Genomic DNA, 17191 nt, shown 5'->3' with positions numbered 1-17191 from the left:
TTTCTCTTGGATACCTTGTTTTTTTTTTTTTTTTTGTGTTCCCCAGCTTCTAAGGTTTTTTCTTCTGGTTGGTTTGTTTGTTTTTTCTTTTTTCTTTTTGGGTTGTTGATGACGGGCAGAAATGCCATTATAGGCCTTTTATTTAGAATTATGAGGGCTGTTAAGTAGAACATGCGGCAATTATGTTAGGAATTCATGAGAAAACGAGTTTGCATCAATCAGCATTAAGAATCTCGGCTAACCCGTTATTATGTGTTATTATGCGTTCAATTGTTTACTTTTGTAGCAACCGAAGAAAGCGAACGCATGCGCGGAAGCCAGGCTATCGCAAAGACGACCGCATGTGGGGAATCTCTCCATCGCAGAGGCGAACGCATACGTTCGATGCATGGATGTTGCGGCCATCAACCGCATTCGTCCATCGAATAAAAGTTGCGGCCGTCAAGCGAATGCGGTCATTGCAGAGAGATTGTGGCTACATAATGATAACCATAATAGAGGGATGAACGCAAGGTTGGTGAAATGCAAGCATGAACGCATACCTCGGGAGAATCAAAAGATGATGTTGAAATTTGACCTACCATGTCGTTAGCAGCAGAGATTCAGAAAATGACCATCGTGTCGCGACTGTCAGATTCAGAGTAGGTCCATAAATGTTGTCCGCGATCAAGCTCTATAAATAGAAGCCGTTAAGCAAAATTTCAAATCATCCAGGGTTTTCTGCCTGAGGGCAGATCCTTGTGATCCAGACCAAAGTGTGAGAAGATAGCTTGAGAGTTCTTCATCCCCTTCAATCCTTCGAGTGACGAGCGAAGCCTTCGCCAGAGTTAGAGCTCGAGAGAGTCTACTCCACCACCCATCCATGGCACCACCGGCAGCCTTGACACACATCTGCTGGAAGCAAGATCTTGCTTCCAGCTAGCCCTCCATTTCTCATCTTTCCTTGTATTGTATTACATTTTGGCTTAAGGAATTAATACATTTTGTGATCAATGCATTTCTATATTTCCTTCGATTCCATCTCCATCTTCATTTACTTAGTATCCTTAACTTTCATTGCATCATTAAGTAAGACTGCTAGAGTATCGCATACTTAATCATATGACATAGAAATATGAAGCATGTAGCAAACCACCAGGAGGTGTGCGTTGTGTGAGTGTTGTGAGAAAACCTTATTTGCTTAGTGTGAAGTTGTAGCAACGCTTGTCTATAAGCGGACGCAATACTTGTCTATGAGTAGAATCAGTAGCAACTAACTACTCGGGAGGATAAGTAGTTGATCACATTAAGCAATGTAAGCAAGTGTTCACTAGAGATAGGAATAATCTTACATCACCCATGTTTATGTGATTACCTTGTCTTATGTATGTAACCATCACCCCTTTAGAGCTACTCGAGAGAGAGTCTAAAGAAAGAACCTAAGACTTGAAAGAGCTAGGTTAGAATCGAGGTTGAGAAAGCTAGATTAAGATCACATAAGCAAGAATGGAGACTTAAGAATAAGTTCCGTTTGCTATTACACATCGCGTGTGTCTTCGTCAGGTGTGTATAGCATGATCGCATAGGTTTGCTTTGGCTGGGGTTACCCTTGCAGTCAAGCTTAGGGTTGCGATGAAGACATCCTCACCATTTTATCTATTTTTCTATGTATTTTATTACGCGTCAACCGTTGCCATGTCTCTACCTCTCAATCATACTTCTATCGCTTAATCTGTTAGTTAGAAGTAGGAGTAGTGCTTAGCCTTCAACCTCACATTCTTTTATTCTTCACCGCAAACACATCACCGCATACCATTTAGCTACAAGTCCCTGAGTTCGACCTCAGATCACCCGAGAAACTTACGTTCTCGTTATACTTGGCGAGAGTGCAAGAAAACTTGTGACAGGAATGCATGGTCATTGCATATGAGATCGACGCATACATTCCATTCCAACGCATGACCACCGACGTATGAGAACCAACGCATAACCTAAGACATGCATCGCATAATCGCATCCCAAATTCACGTCGTCAGTTGTCTTTTTATTATGGTTATGCTTGTTTCGTCTGTGCGCTGGTTATTTAGGTGGCTTGTTTGCTGTGGTGCCTTGATCTCAGGTTGTGGGGTCTCTCTTGTTGTTGTATAATAATATTAGCTATTCAAAAAATAATAATAATAATAATAATAAATCGTTTTCTTCAATAAAAACTTGCTCCTAAAAAGTAAACCTGCTTTAATGGGAATACCAGATTAAAAGGACTCAAAATCTTGAAAATCAATTATTTCAGTGTTGCCCTCATGAGGTTAGGAAGAATGATCAATTTTTGCTAATTAATTATTCAAATATAGTGTATTTCCAATGTTTGGGGCAACCTATGAGACATGATTAACTACTATACATAAATCAATTTGGGGGGACTCTGATAAAACTAACATCGACTACAAAATATATCTATCTTCAACAATCCTAATAAGATTCGAATTGGCGGAACCAATCTGGTACATTGTCAAACGAGATATAGTTAACTCACTTGAGGGAAAAAGTTTACCTTGGATATATTCCAAAAAATCTTGGAACAGTGAATTTGATGGAATATGCACCTAAAAAACTCGAAAATCATGATAATGAGAATTTCCATCCCATCAACCATCAAAGAGAAGTCTAATATGTTGTTAAAGTCATAGCAAAAACAATAACTTGTGAAAAAAACCACAACAAAACCTAAATCGATAAACACTTTGTGTGAGTAACAAAAGTGATAGGCTATTTTTTTACGATAGTAATGGATATTTTTCTTCTCAAATCGTTAAAATAATATAAAACAATTTAAACCTTCAAGGATATAAGAAATATCCAGCTAATTTATTAAGAATATGTATAAAATTATGAAAAACAATTCAAATATTTGAATAAATTTGAATATGTATAAAGTAATGAAAAACAATTGAAAGATTTGAATAAATTTGAAATTTAATTAGATAAAATGAAATTTGATAATATATGGATATTTAAAATATAAATTTGGTAGGAGAATCTAAATATTTAAATAAACTGAGATTAATTCGAAAAGTGGTTAAACAGAATCTACATAAATAATAAAATATGTAGATTGCATTGACTACATAAGGAAAATCAGGAGGGCGGATGTTATTGAAGAAATGCAATCGTTCTTGAGGAAAATCAGCAATTAACCTATATACAGAACTCAAACTTGTTTATGATTCCACACTTACCATGTATTTGTAGTTTCATCAATAAAAACAACAACGAATCAGACAAGGACAAATCAAGGATTTAGAAATTTGTGGTCATATGCATGTCAGTGAATTGCCGTAAATCTTATTATTGGCCCATTTTATCATTTTTCAAAATGAAACCCTTAATTTTGCCATACGGTTTAATTCCCCTCTAAAATTCTAAAGGTAAGAAGGCTTGAAAAGATAAATGAACCAGATTTTTGTCCAAAAAAATAGCCTATAAGACTATTTATGTAAAAAATAAGAAATTTTAGATAACTATGTAATTAGACCTATTTACTCTATATGTATTGAAAGCCCATTATTTTAGCTCACGCATAGTTACAACAAAACTATTTTAAAACACTCATTGTCCAACATGTTTATTATTTTATAACCATCCTCTCTCCTCATTTGTAACCTGAACTAAAATGACAGCAGCCCAAATGCAAACTATTATAATCTACAAATGATATAACCAACTCAATGTTCCAAACAATCTCTTAATCGTTTATAACCGATGCCCCTGAAGTTTGGTCCAAGAATTTCATAACTTCTCATACTTCCAACTTTACAATTTCACAACTCTCTCCTTGCTCCAATCACCCCTAAGCATTCAACTTTTCAAATTTGTTTAGCTCTTCAAATTTGATTGGGGGTGGGAATTCCTGGATCCATCAATTGTTTGTTTTCTATTTTTGTTTGTTTATCCGAATACAAAAGTATGTATCTCTATTTTTCCACGTCGCTTTATATCATTATAAGTTAAATGAAAAGTGTCATTGTTTCTAGAAAATTTTCGAATTTGGAGTACATCTCTCCACGCACCATTTCATAAATATTTATATTTAATTTGTATATTTTTCACATATTTAATATCATGTTTATCTAGATCTATATTATGGGCAATAAGGGAGAACTTTTCTCTTTTCCTTTTTTCCTAAAACATATGAAAATTTCTATTTTGCCCTTAGAACCCTTTCTAATATATGTAAGAATTCCTTTAACGAACACATCTCCAGAAAAAGAATATCACATCTTTTCACTTTGATGCATCACTTCACATAATAACTAAAATTCATAAGACACGTCCCTTCACATTATAGCTACAAATTTTATAAATACACACTCCTTCATATTATAACTACAAATTTTATAAACATATCCTTTCACACCGTAACTACCAATTTTTCATAGTGTAAATACAAACATTTTTGTTTTTCTTTGGCCCTACATTCATTTTCAAAATGTATGATAAAAAGAATTCTAGAATGATGGTATTGATGTTTTCATTCTCCATTTCAAGATTGTCGTAATCCTCCTCCATATCTTTATTTTATTGGTTTTTTAGTGGATGTCTGTTGTCACCACCACCCAAGGCTCTAACTAGATAGTGAAATCTCTAAGAGAATTCTCTAAGGTTCTTCCATTTGTAATGGAAACCAGTGAGTCTATTCTCTCTTTTTTTTAAGAAAGAGAACAGGATATTAAGGAAAAGAGTTTTTTAAAATGTAAAATTTTTAGGAGACATTTTCTGTATACTATTCCACCAAAATTGAAGACAACTAACATAAAGAAGCATAAATACAAAAATCTAAAATACAAAAGAAAAGATATACGTGTCAAGATGACACTAGACGATGATTAACAATCAAATAAAAAAAAAACAAATGGTATATAATTAACCACGAAATAGGGTAAAAAATAACTTTAATATTATAGTTTATCATTTAGTTTGGATTGATAAGATATGTAGGTTTGCGGATTAAAAGAAATGTCTACTGTCATATACTAACATAAAAGGGGTTATAAGAGAGGATAATCTTTATCTTCCTATTTGGTATCATTTTTAAATGAATATATATTATCCTCAATTATAATTATTTGTACCTTTTCTTCTCATTATTGTGTGTTATTTTATTTTATTTTATTTTATTTTTTCACATGTATTCTCTTAAGAAGAAAAGACAACAAAAGGGTTATCGTTAGGCAGCAAAAAGAGAATAGGGGAAAAAAAGGTACAATCACACTCACATATAATTAAAAACAACTTTATGTGTACTTTTTTGTTTGCAGAAGAATGCATGCTTTTATATTTTTTTCAAGATTAATAAATTTAATGGTAAACTCATCCACACTTTTCCTAATAATTTTATAGTATATATTCTTTCTTTTTTTCTCTCTCTCTTTTTTTTTTTTTTTCGTCTTTAGGAATCACTATATGTGTGCAGAATAATTACCTATGATATAATAAGATCAAATAATGAGTTTTCTTATTTTGTCTATTTTTTTTATCAATTTTATTTTATAAATTTCATTTTAATTACATCACATGTATTTTAATTTCATTCATCTCATCTAATTTATAATGTTTTTTCTCTTTCTTTACTTTTATTCATGTCAAATATTTAAAATTTAAACTCATGATTTGAATTAAGTAGTATATATACTTTTTAAACCAAATATTTAAAATTCTTGAAAAATCGTGTTCTCAATCAAAATTTAAATTTTGTCATAAAAACTTTGCCATAAACATTGTAAATATTTTAAACCACGTCCATTACACGTATTTCTGACTAATATTTCGTAAATGTGGGGGTATATTTAATATATGAGCCATATAACTTTTTTTGTTTGGAAAGGTTATATATGTACATGATTATGATCCAATTGCTGCCGGTGTGAATTGTAACAAATGGTCAGCACAAAATAGTGATATTTATGCAATTAGGAAACATGTAGGTCCAAATGATGTTGGGATTTTGTCCTCAAAATTAATCCTATTCTGCATGATGTTTCTTTGCAGCATTTTAACAATCTTCAAGAACATTAGCATTAATTGATGCGACCTGTAAAAAGATGGTAATTCTCAATCTAAATTCATTCTCTCGTCTTACTTTTAATTCTATATCGAAGAAAAATCTAGGTCAAATTTAAAATTTCATCTCTATAGTTTAGAGAAAGTTAGTGTAACACTGAGGGTTATACAAATGAATCGAGATTATATCTAAATGAAATGGATTCTGAGGATATGAAAGTATCGTTAAGAAAGTCTTAAATTACATCTTACTTTTTGGTGGCTCAATCATAGGAACTCCAAAGGTAAGCATGCTCAGCTTGGAGCAATTCTATGTTAGGTGACCTCTTGGAAGTTTTCTTAAGAAGCATACGAGTAAGAGAAAAGCATGTTAATGCAAGAGAATGTCGGGGGCATCAAGTGTCAAATCTGGATTTCAAATCCTAATCCAAAGCTTGAGCTTCAGGCATATCAAATGATATCAGAGCAAAACCTCTCCCAGTAAAATGTGGTTCGAGGACAAAGCTTGTGGGCATATAATACCCAAGTATAAAATGGATATATGAATGAATTGAGATCACATCCAAATGAGAGATATCTTAATGATATGAAAGTATGGTTAAGAAAGAAAGACTTGAAAATTATTATCTATACCAACAATGTACACCTTTTTCGGTGGCTCAATCATAGAAATCCCAAAATTAAGCATGTTTAGCTTGGAGCAATTTTATGTTGGGTAACCTCTTGAAAATTTTCTTAAGAGTAAGGACAGAATGTAAGAGGATCCATGTTAGTTTGTGGTGATGATCTTCACTCTTAGAAGCAACTCATGACAAATAAGGATGACGTTATTAGGTCGCAAGAGATGTAGAGAATGCCAAGACCATCAAGTGTCAAATTCAAGTTCTGAATCCTAGGTCTGAGGCATTACAGTTAGAATCTAGTTCCTGTGATTTATAATTAGAATTCAATCACTATAGTTTAACAAGATCCTCCTAAATAGTCCTTATGGTATGTATATGTAAGTTTATCAAATTACAGAGAATATTTATAAGGTTTTATCAAACCATAAGAACTAAATTCTCACTTTTAAAACCAAAGACACTAAATTCCAACTTTTCTCAAATCATAAGGACCAATTTTATAATTTAACCAAAAATCTATTCCATCTATTGCAAGTCAAATCCCAGGACACCAATAAAATAGTAATGGGTAGCATCATCGAAGTGGTGTCACGAGGGCACCAAATCATACTCTTGTGTTTTTGGAAATATATAAATAAAAGGGGATGCAACACGAAAAACTTCTTAAGTAGTCATCCAACTTAGTACTACTCTCAACAAAACATGCTTAACTGTGGAGTTCAATGAAATCCAATACATTAGTGTCGGTGTGATCGTACCTACGTTACACTCTTGTGTTAAAGATCCACATTAAAAAGATGGAAGACCTCACAAACATGAGATACTCCTTTCATTCTCAATTGATTTTGAAATGGATCATATTTATCTAATATAATATCAAAGTTCATAAAGTCCAAACAAACATTCGATTCTAAAAAAATTCAATCCAAGAATAGTGCCCCAATTAAAGAGACATCATCTTAAAGGGATACCGATAAGAATTAAGATAAAAAGATCTAGGAATATATGACCTACTGGATCATACCCTGGCAACACAGGTCTCAATATATTTTGAGAAACTGCATTTCATCAATTGTAAATAGAATCAAAATCCAGGTGAAGCAAAGTAGTCTTCAAAATAAGATCAAGCAGATGCTCGTGAGCATGGCCATTAAGAACCATTAAGAACCATTAAGAACCATGCTCGAGATAAGTGACTCTACCCTGCAGGCATCTGAAATCTGTCGATTAACGATGCAAATGTGTTGTCCTCGAGTCAGATAGCTTGGTGAATTGCCTATCCACTTAATTAGTCAAAATCAATAACAGATCTACCAAAATTTTGAAGGCATAGCATCAAAAGAATCCTTCTGAATCGTGTAGCCAGCTCGCTTAAAACAACAAACTCAACCCCGCCAACCAGAAACTGTTTTCGAGACAAAGTTGATAGAATTTGAGGCTGTTTCTAGCCTGCCATGCAAATCCAACAACATGAACGCGTATTAAATCCTTAAATCACAAAGTAATAATAGGTTTTTGGATAAGAGAGAGAGGGAAAGAGAGAGCACTTGGATATTTCTTCAACAGCCTTCATCACTCCAGAAGAACTGGTCTCTAGCACTTGGCCACCAGAAATAATTTCATCCAAAATAGTATGCATCTGCATGAAATTTTTTATTCTTATTAAATTCTAGTTTAAATATTTTGATTAATGAATAGAGAATCATGTACTACTTCCAACCAAACAGTGGTTATTTCATCAACAGAGTGCACTTGGGTTTTGCTCGTTTTCTAGCCTCTACGTGCTGTTCTTCATTCAAGCCTTTTGGTCATTATTCTTAGAATGCTTTTATTTTTTCTGTTTAAGTTTTGTATTATCTCTATTATCTTCTTATTCTCCTTTGTTTTTTGATATCGTGGTTTTTAGTATTAGTCTCTTTTCATTTTATCAACGAAGTATTTTTCCCTCTAAAAATAAAACAGAGTGCACTTGCTATTTTGGAAACAAACTTGAGATAGAAACAAAGGAGTTAACTGGTTTTGAAACTCTGTGGCATTGTGTGCGCATAACTTGTTTTGAAACTCTTTGGCATTGTCTGCGCGCGCACTGTGTACATTTATGTGTTATTTGAGAGAGAGAGAGAGAGCTGACCTTGCTGTAGTTGAAAACTAAGTCAAGCTCGCATACATTTTTGAAGCACTTGTCCAATGTTTCTACAAAAACTGACAAAGTAGGGCCGAATCATCCATCAATTAAGGGAATAATACAAGACAACAAAACTAATCTTATCATTGCACCACATACCTAAAAGTTTATAACAACAAACTTCTGAAGTTCTAACATTCAAATGTATTCAAATAAGAAATTTTGATGCTTCAACTTCTAGTTGGTTCAATTCAATCCTCTTTTAGTTATGCAATTATTCAGGCCTTTTCAGTAAGAGAATTCTAAGCCCACACGTTTCACCATTCCTTGCACTTATGATAATTATGTACTAAAGAATGCCTAAACACAACAAATACCGTCCAGTTTAAAACTTGAGGTACCAAGGAGCACAAAAGTCCTCATAGACGCCTTATAAGCATGTAAATAATATTTGCATAAAAAATAATTTAGTGATCGCTAATTCATCACATATTATATTGGAAGTACCTTGTATCAGGTCAAGCATGGCAAGCTCATTCTCAGAACTGTTGAAGACAAGCACGAAATAAAGGGTTGCAAAGTGTTTGTAAACAAGACGCGAGTCCTACAACAGAAAGAAACAACTAATCCACACGGTTCATGTGAAGGCAAAGTTGAAGTAATTCTGATCAAAGAAGTCACATAAACTAAATTTATCTGGCATTACTCATTAGCATTAGCCAGTCCCACTAATCAGCTAGGCTAAGCCAGTCTATAATTGCACAGCTGGTTCAATAAAGCCAACCAACATTCATTTTTGACAAATTTCTAGCTTCTCAATTCAAGTACATCCTAAACATGGTACTAGAAGGAAATTGCTGGACGAGGAAATATTACTGGACCGAATATGGACTCAGCCTCCACAAAATTGCTGACGTTCTCAGCTCGACTGCAAAGTACTGTACCACACCAAGAAACAAAAGAAATCAGAATAGAGATACAGGTTAAAAGATATTTTAGTAGTTTGCAAAAATCTAATCAAAATATAGAATTGCCAACCTCCATAGACGCTGCGAATGAGTTCCTGCTGCTTCTCTACAGGCTGAATTCAAGATCAACAGACAGATCAGTTGATAGAAACGTCACAAAAACTACAGAAAAATCAACATAAATCCCAGAAAGGAACCTGAAAATTGTAGAACTTAGCAAACCGAGGCTTGCCCTGAGTATTCATCACTATCACTGCCCGTATCATGGTGGTACGGGCCCTGAGCACTCCAGTTGGTTATAGCACTCAATCGCACGTTTTTTACCGTCTGGATCTAAAAAAATTGTGTCAAAGCCCATACTTTTCAATACAACTATTATCAAACAATAATGCATAAAACATAACAATTAGAAATTATAACAACTTACACAGTTCGGTGGAAACAATTTCTTACAAAAGATTTATAAGGTAAACTATCAAATCCTACAAAATGTTTCGATGTCTTGGGCAAGAACTTCAAACTTCACTTCTTTCAGAACTTTCATTTGATCCTTCATTTGAAAGCATTTCAGAGAAGCAAAAATGAGTACAAAAACATTCAATAAGCAATCCTCATATCAAGTTTTGAAATCCATTTTCTTTCAAAACAATTAAACATACAAACTCAAGCAAAATTTTCAGTTAAAACTTTGTTACAAACAGTGGTCTCAAAACCAAAATCTTTTAATAAATTAGGCTTTCAAAATCAAACATTTCAAACTAAAACTTCTAAATAGGCTTTCACAACAACAAAACTTCCAATACTTTTAATAAAACAAAACTTTCGAATGGATTTTCAATAGAACTTCCAATCCATCGATACTTTTCATTGAACAGAACTTTCATTTAATGTAGTGGGAAAGATGCATAATTAGAGTTGCCAAGATATATGTAGTTTCGCAGTGGTAACACCAATCAATCATTCATTTAATCCTATATGTCAATTCGAGAACATTCAATGCAATTACTTAAGTATGAGGCCACATGAGTGCAACACACACTAAAGCTTCATTCCAAAAGACTGCCAAACCACTATAAGGTGTCTTCCCACAAAATAAGTTCAAAAGAAAACACATAGTTTCAAATATCAATTTTCATAAAAATTCATCAAATAAATAAATACAAACTTAATAATAATTTTTCAAAAGTAACAAAACCAAACAGACTTATTTTCAATTTGAAATCGATCAAAACACTTTCATTCAATTTCAAATCATATCAAGCATACTTTCAAACATTTGTTAAATCGCTTTAGTCAAAACATAATTTTATCAAAATTTATATTTTGAAAGGGATGTAAAAACTAATTACCTCCATCAAGAGCCTACAAAAATTAATCCAAAATATAATCCCTTGAACGAACATCATTTCCTACAAGCCTAAAGAATAAAGACATTGTTTATAGTTTAGAACCAGCCTGAAACCCTAATCGAAACTGAGAGAGTGTTCATGAGAGATATTTTTACCAAAATTCAACATAAACCTGAATCGACCATTCTGAATTAGTCCAAAATTAGTTCTACATATTAAAGACGGATATTAAATACTTTAATCGAGTCGGAAAGGGTTCAAAGCACGTTAATACCTCTTGAACCTAACCAAAAAGGCTATGATCTTCACTGGTTGCCGTCCGGAAGTGTCTAAACTTGTAGATCTGAACTCTAAACGTAATTGGTAATCGGATTTGAGGCCAATCCAAGTGTTATAACCACCGAAGACTTACTTCAATGACAACATCACCGCTTGTTCATGGGTTTTTGTTCACGACACCGTTGAGAACCACGTCCCCGTGGCACGCAAGGTCACCTACAGCAGTTGGATGTGGTGTTCGCGGAGTCGCCGGAAACCGCCGGTGGTGTAGCATTCGCATGTGCCGCCACACATCGTTGCGGAAGTAGACGCCGTCGAAGAGTGCACCGATGAAGATAACACAGTCACCACGTGGATAGGATTTTGCCGGTACCGCTGGAACCGTCCAAGCGCCGCTGATTCGTGGGTCTTTGCAGTTAAGTCACCGCCGGGGGAAAATCCAAGCAGAGAGAGGGGAGGGGGTCGACGGCGTGAGGATGAGGGAGTTTAGGATTATTTGATAGATTAAACTCTTTTTTCTTTTTTAAAAAAAGAAATTGATTAGCATTTTCAAAATAGTTTTTTGAATGTTTTTTTTTTAAATAATAGTTTATACAAGGTGATGCCGATGCAAATATCGAAGTCTCGATTTCATAGAAATATCGATGGAAATATTGATTTTAATTGAAGTTTGGAAAAACTTTATAAAAATTGTTATAATTAGTTAATGAAATTTGATTATGACTGAATTAGCTTAACCATTTTTAATCATTATTGATTCATTTCTATAAGATAACATTTAGATGTATATTGTAAAATATTTGTGCAAAAGTTGATGCGAGAACATAAATTTGTAAATTGTTTATTATAAAATAAATTAGATACAAAAATAAAAAAATCATAACATTAAACTAACATAACATAATATAATAAGGAAAGAAAAATCATAACATAAAAGATGAAAAAAACGTAATACTAAACATAAACACAACATAATGGAAAAGAATAAGAGGAAAAAAAACTCTAGAAGTAGACTAAGGTGAAATGATTTAAAAATTTAATGGAAAAGATTTGAATGAAAATATAGAGTTTTTTAAAATAAATTTTTTTATGGTAAAAGAGAAAAAAAAAACTTCCATGGAGCTAGAGATGTCCAATTTTCCAACGGGGTCGGGGATTCCCCTATTAGGCGGGGAATAGGGGAGGGAGTAGGGGTAGAGATGTCCAATTTTTCCATGAGAACGGGCCCGCGGGGACCCACCCGGGGTGGGGGATGGAGAGGGGTGGGGAAAAAAATTTCAGCTAAACGGGGACGGGACGGGGAATGCATTCCCCGTCCCGCCCCCCGACCCAGCCCCGCCCCGTTCCCGTCCCCGCCCCGATTAGCTTTTATATATTATTATTATTATATAATATTACATTTAAATTTCAAATTTGATTATTTATTGGGAAAGATAATGAAATGTTTAAATTTAGTTTATATATGTGAATAATTTGATTTATGTTTTATTTTTTTCTACTAAAAAAAATTAATTAGCTTTTTTAGGCCAAAATTTGAGTAATTTATCTTAAATTCAAATTGTCATAAAAGACTAATAATAATAATAAAATTTAGTGATAAAATTAATTGTTTAATTAAAATTTGCTCACATTAGTGATTTAAATTAATTAGTTTTTTACAAAAAAAAAATAATTCCTGCGAGGAAGCCCGCTCCGATCCTTGTAGGAAATGAAATGGGAGCATAGACGAGGATGGGGAATGGCATCCCCGGCCCCGCCAGCCCATGGACATCTCTAGGTGGGGAAAAATTTCCCGTGAGCTAAACGGGGAAGTCCCCGCCCCGTTCCCGTCTCTGTCCCGATTAGCTTTTACATATTTATTTAGTATAGTTATCTAATGTTATGTTATTATTATTATTGTATAAATATTACATTTAAATTTCAAATTTGATTATTTATTGTGAAAGATAATGACTATATTTAAATCGAATGTTTAAATTTAGATTATATATATGAATAATTTGATTTATATTTATTTCTTTCTATTAAAAAATTAATTAGCTTTTTTAGACCAAAATTTGAGTAATTTATCTTTAAATTCAAATTTTCATATAAAACTAGCCATAATAAACAAATTAGTGATAAAGTTAATTATTTAATTAAAATTTGCTTACATTAGTGATTTAAATTAATTGGCATTTTACACAAAAAAAAAAAGTAACGAAAAAAAAATTCCAAGCGGAGAACCCGATCCCCGTAGGGAATGGCATCCTCGGCCCCGCCCTGCCCCATGGACATCTCTACATGGAGCTATCATAGGTAATTGTAAAAAAAAAATGAATTTTTCATGGAAATATCCAAATACCGATGGAAATTTCAAATTTTCGATAAGTTAGGGGTGTTAGGTTGATGTCCTAAATCTCGTAAGGTCCTATAGTTTGTAATTGTATTATACAAACATTTTATTTATGTAATAAAATATGGATGTTTTATTTCTAAAATTAGTTGCATTAACCACAAACTAATAAACTAACATCAAAGTTATTTTGTAGCTTAAACATGTATATAGAGACATACAAATGGATCATGTTTAAGTGATAACCTAAATGGTTTGTAATAGATGGATAAGGCTGGATACCTTATCCTGGTGATAATACGAGTATGACTCGTTTTGTAGATGTTACAATTATTGTAAAATGCTACAAATGATATGATCCTGATTATTCATGTAGAGACATGTGAGTAGAGATATTCTATACAAATGTGTATGTACAAAATCAAACCACGAAATGTTTAGTCTCATTATATAACGTCGTTTATAATAGAGACTTCCATATCACTAGGATGATCATAGGTAACATGACCTAAATCCTGAGTAAAGTTGTGAACTCCTGCATATGAAGGCGATCCTGTGATTTGTATGAGTGAGAGTGGCAAGATCATCGACTCAACAAGTCTACCATTTTTGGAGATTGAATTCACTCCTTTCCCAACGTCGAAGTAAGTAGATAAATTACTCTCTTAAGGACTGATTCTAGGGCCTGAACAATATGGTGCCACACCCTCTTCTGGACTGAGAGGGGTTTGGTCATAATTGCACTCTAATTTATTGTTCATTAGAAGGATCAGTGGTACTTAAGAAGTTAGATGTAACTATAGGGGCAAAAACAGTAATTTTGGCCTAATTGTAATTTGTGAAGGGTCTGTTGACTGGTTATATCCAATGGACACAGGAATATATCTGTAGTGCGAAGAGGGCAGCGGTCGGTCTTTAGTGGGGTGCCCAATAGTTAATGGATGGTGAATAATTAATTAAACTAGTGAATAATTAATTAAAGGGTTTAATTAATTATTCACATACCATTGAAGCTTCAAGCTACAGGTTTGAATTAATGAGAATCAATTTTTGGATTAATCTAAATCGTTCGAGTTAATTTAGGGAATTAATTATATGTGATATAATTAACTTAATCTAATTATATACAATATAATTACTATAATGTATATGATACATTATAATATAAAGTTTATTTGAGAGGAAATAGATATTTGATTGTGATTCAAATGTTAATTATATAAATTTGATTCATATAATTTAATTTAATATAAATGGGATTTATATTAAATGTCATTGGTGAGAGAATAGAAACTATAAGTTATATTGCATTTGATACAATGTAGAAACTATAGGTTATGTGTTATATTTGATATAATATATAGTTAATATATATTATATGATAAGATAGTTATCACATAAATATATATTAAATTGATTTATGAAAATAAATTATTTTTGAAGGGAATTGTAACTCTATCCCCTTTTTTTCTCTCTAATACGTGATAGTGGGGTAGGGAGAGAAGTTCTTCTTCATGGTGTGGTTTCACATAAAGATGATAAATACAGAGAAACATTATGAGAAATATTTTAATCACATCACTTCCTCTCATCTCTCTAAAAATTTCTCTCTTCCAAAATAGTCAAAGCTCATAAAACTCCTGAATTCTCACCCAAAGAATACAAAGACAACTTTCATGGTGGTGCCCTCATTGACAGTTAGAGGGTTTGAGATTGTACATGACGAGATTTGGAGAAGGAATCTCGTGAAGAAGGGTTCTTCAAGGGTAAGGTTTCTTAAACTTATTTTCTATTATGTAATCTTTGTTTTAAAACATACTGGAATTATCTTTTAAATGCATAATCTATACATTTTTGGTGTAAAATTTATGTTCTATAAATTTTTTGTTTGGATCAGATCCTATGTTCTGCTCAAGAATCTTCAACAGTCCCTTCAGGGGGAATTGAAACTTCCCCTACTAAAATTTTGGGCCTGTCAAAATCTTAACATTTCGAAATTTGGACCGAAATTCTAAAATGTGGTTTTATAACCATTTTCAAGTAATTATTAAAAAAAAAAACCATTTTCAATTTTTTGTTTAATATTTCATTTTATTCCTTTGTCGTTGAAATTTTCATCTTACAAAACTAGCACATTTTTTAAAAAACTTGTTTGGCCCATCTCGGGCGAGATCGACCATTGAGATTTAGTTTAAAAAAATTGACTTTTTCTAACTTATCGATTATTTTGGCCCATTTGAGCCTTTGCATATTAAACATTCTACTCATTTTTCCAAATATTATGTAATCTACTCAAATCTTATATATTTTCAAATTTTCTCGAAATTCGATTATCTTTACCAAATATTATATCAAACCTTACCTATTTTTTAAACATTTAGCCCAATTTCTAATTTCCAAATCAATTTACCAATTATCCAATTGAACTTTTTTAGATGGGTCTCAGTTGATTGAATTTTTTTTTAAAATTTTGGGAAAGATTAAGGTTTCGTTTGTTAACCATTTGATTTTTTGTTTTTATTTTTGAAAACTAAGTTTATCACATTCTCATTTCTTATAATGATTTGCATCTTTCTTAAGCACAATAGTTGAATTTTTAGTCAAATTTTAAAAACAAAACTATTTTTTGAAAGCTATTTTTTTTTCTCAAAATATGGTTTGGTTTTTTAAACCAGAGTTAAAAAGTAGATAACAAAATAAGAAATTTGGAGGTTGGAAATTGTGTCATTGGCTTAATTTTCAGAAACAACAATAAAAAACAAAAAGTTGCCAAAAGGAGCCTAAATTTTTCAAATAAATTACGTAAGATATGGAAAATATATAAAATCTTAGTATTAATCTCGGGCAGATAAATACTGAGATCGGTGAATTCTTGGGCAGATTAATATTTTATATATTTTCCCTATCTTACTTTTCTTTTTGCAAAATTTAATATTTCCCCAAATTTTAAAATCAAAATGCAATCGTGAAAAAAAAAACTAATTGGTAAAGTGATTTTGAAATTTAGAAATTCATATAGTTGTCAAATAAAAATTCGCCTAAAGTTTTGAAAAATTAGGTAAGAATTGAGTAGAATATTTGGTAATGATAACTTTAAAAATATATAAGATTTGGGTACATTATATAATATTTGAAAAATAGTAGAATCTCGATGTTTAATCTATCGAGATGTAGAGAGAAAGGCCAAAAGGGCCAAAACAATCATAAGTTAGAAAAAGTTAATTTTTTAACTAAATCTCAGTGGTCGATCTCGCTCGAGATGGATCGAGAAAAACTATTTGAACGAGTTTTCAAAAAGGGTACTAGTTTTGTAAGATGAAAACGTCAACGTGCTATTTCTGACAATTTTCCTTTTATCTTCAATAACAACACTCTCTTCCCTGTATTTTGCCTCTAACGACGGCGATGATAACAATGAACACACAGTTATTTTTTCTTCCTCCAAAAACACTCGATGTTCGGTAACAACAAACAAA

General features: G+C 32.4%; 1 protein-coding gene across 4 annotated transcripts; it reads right to left on the bottom strand.

Annotated features, from left to right (window-relative positions):
- Positions 1 to 7462: 7462 nt before the first annotated feature.
- LOC120082024 (AP-3 complex subunit sigma) lies at positions 7463 to 11900 on the bottom strand. 4 transcript variants are annotated; one of them, XM_039037234.1, is made up of 9 exons: positions 11376 to 11900; positions 10180 to 10302; positions 9950 to 10085; positions 9823 to 9865; positions 9661 to 9722; positions 9292 to 9388; positions 8791 to 8861; positions 8207 to 8298; positions 7463 to 8108 (listed from the first exon to the last, which is right to left on the bottom strand). In XM_039037234.1, the coding sequence occupies exons 3-9, from the start codon at positions 10016 to 10018 to the stop codon at positions 8045 to 8047; spliced, it is 498 nt and encodes a 165-aa protein (XP_038893162.1). In that variant the 5' UTR covers positions 10019 to 10085; positions 10180 to 10302; positions 11376 to 11900; the 3' UTR covers positions 7463 to 8044. The 4 variants fall into 4 exon arrangements, with proteins under 4 accessions (XP_038893162.1, XP_038893163.1, XP_038893161.1 ...); XM_039037235.1 differs by having other exon boundaries at positions 9950 to 10079; XM_039037233.1 differs by lacking the exon at positions 10180 to 10302 and having other exon boundaries at positions 9950 to 10079.
- Between the last annotated feature and the right edge of the window lie 5291 nt (positions 11901 to 17191).

The sequence above is a fragment of the Benincasa hispida genome, chromosome 7, assembly GCF_009727055.1.
Source record: "Benincasa hispida cultivar B227 chromosome 7, ASM972705v1, whole genome shotgun sequence".
Classification (NCBI taxonomy): Eukaryota; Viridiplantae; Streptophyta; class Magnoliopsida; order Cucurbitales; family Cucurbitaceae; genus Benincasa; species Benincasa hispida.
This window is presented reverse-complemented; position numbering and strand designations above follow the sequence as displayed.

What these genes read in the sequence shown, in the direction of transcription:
- LOC120082024 (XM_039037234.1), bottom strand. Translation starts at nt 10,018, where the DNA reads ATGATACGGGCAGTGATAGTGATGAATACTCAGGGCAAGCCTCGGTTT. An exon ending in CTGAGTCCATATTCGGTCCA is followed by an intron (nt 9,389 to 9,660) that starts GTAATATTTCCT and finishes TTTCTGTTGTAG; the next exon opens with GACTCGCGTCTTGTTTACAA. An exon ending in TAGTTTTCAACTACAGCAAG is followed by an intron (nt 8,299 to 8,790) that starts GTCAGCTCTCTC and finishes AATTTCATGCAG; the next exon opens with ATGCATACTATTTTGGATGA.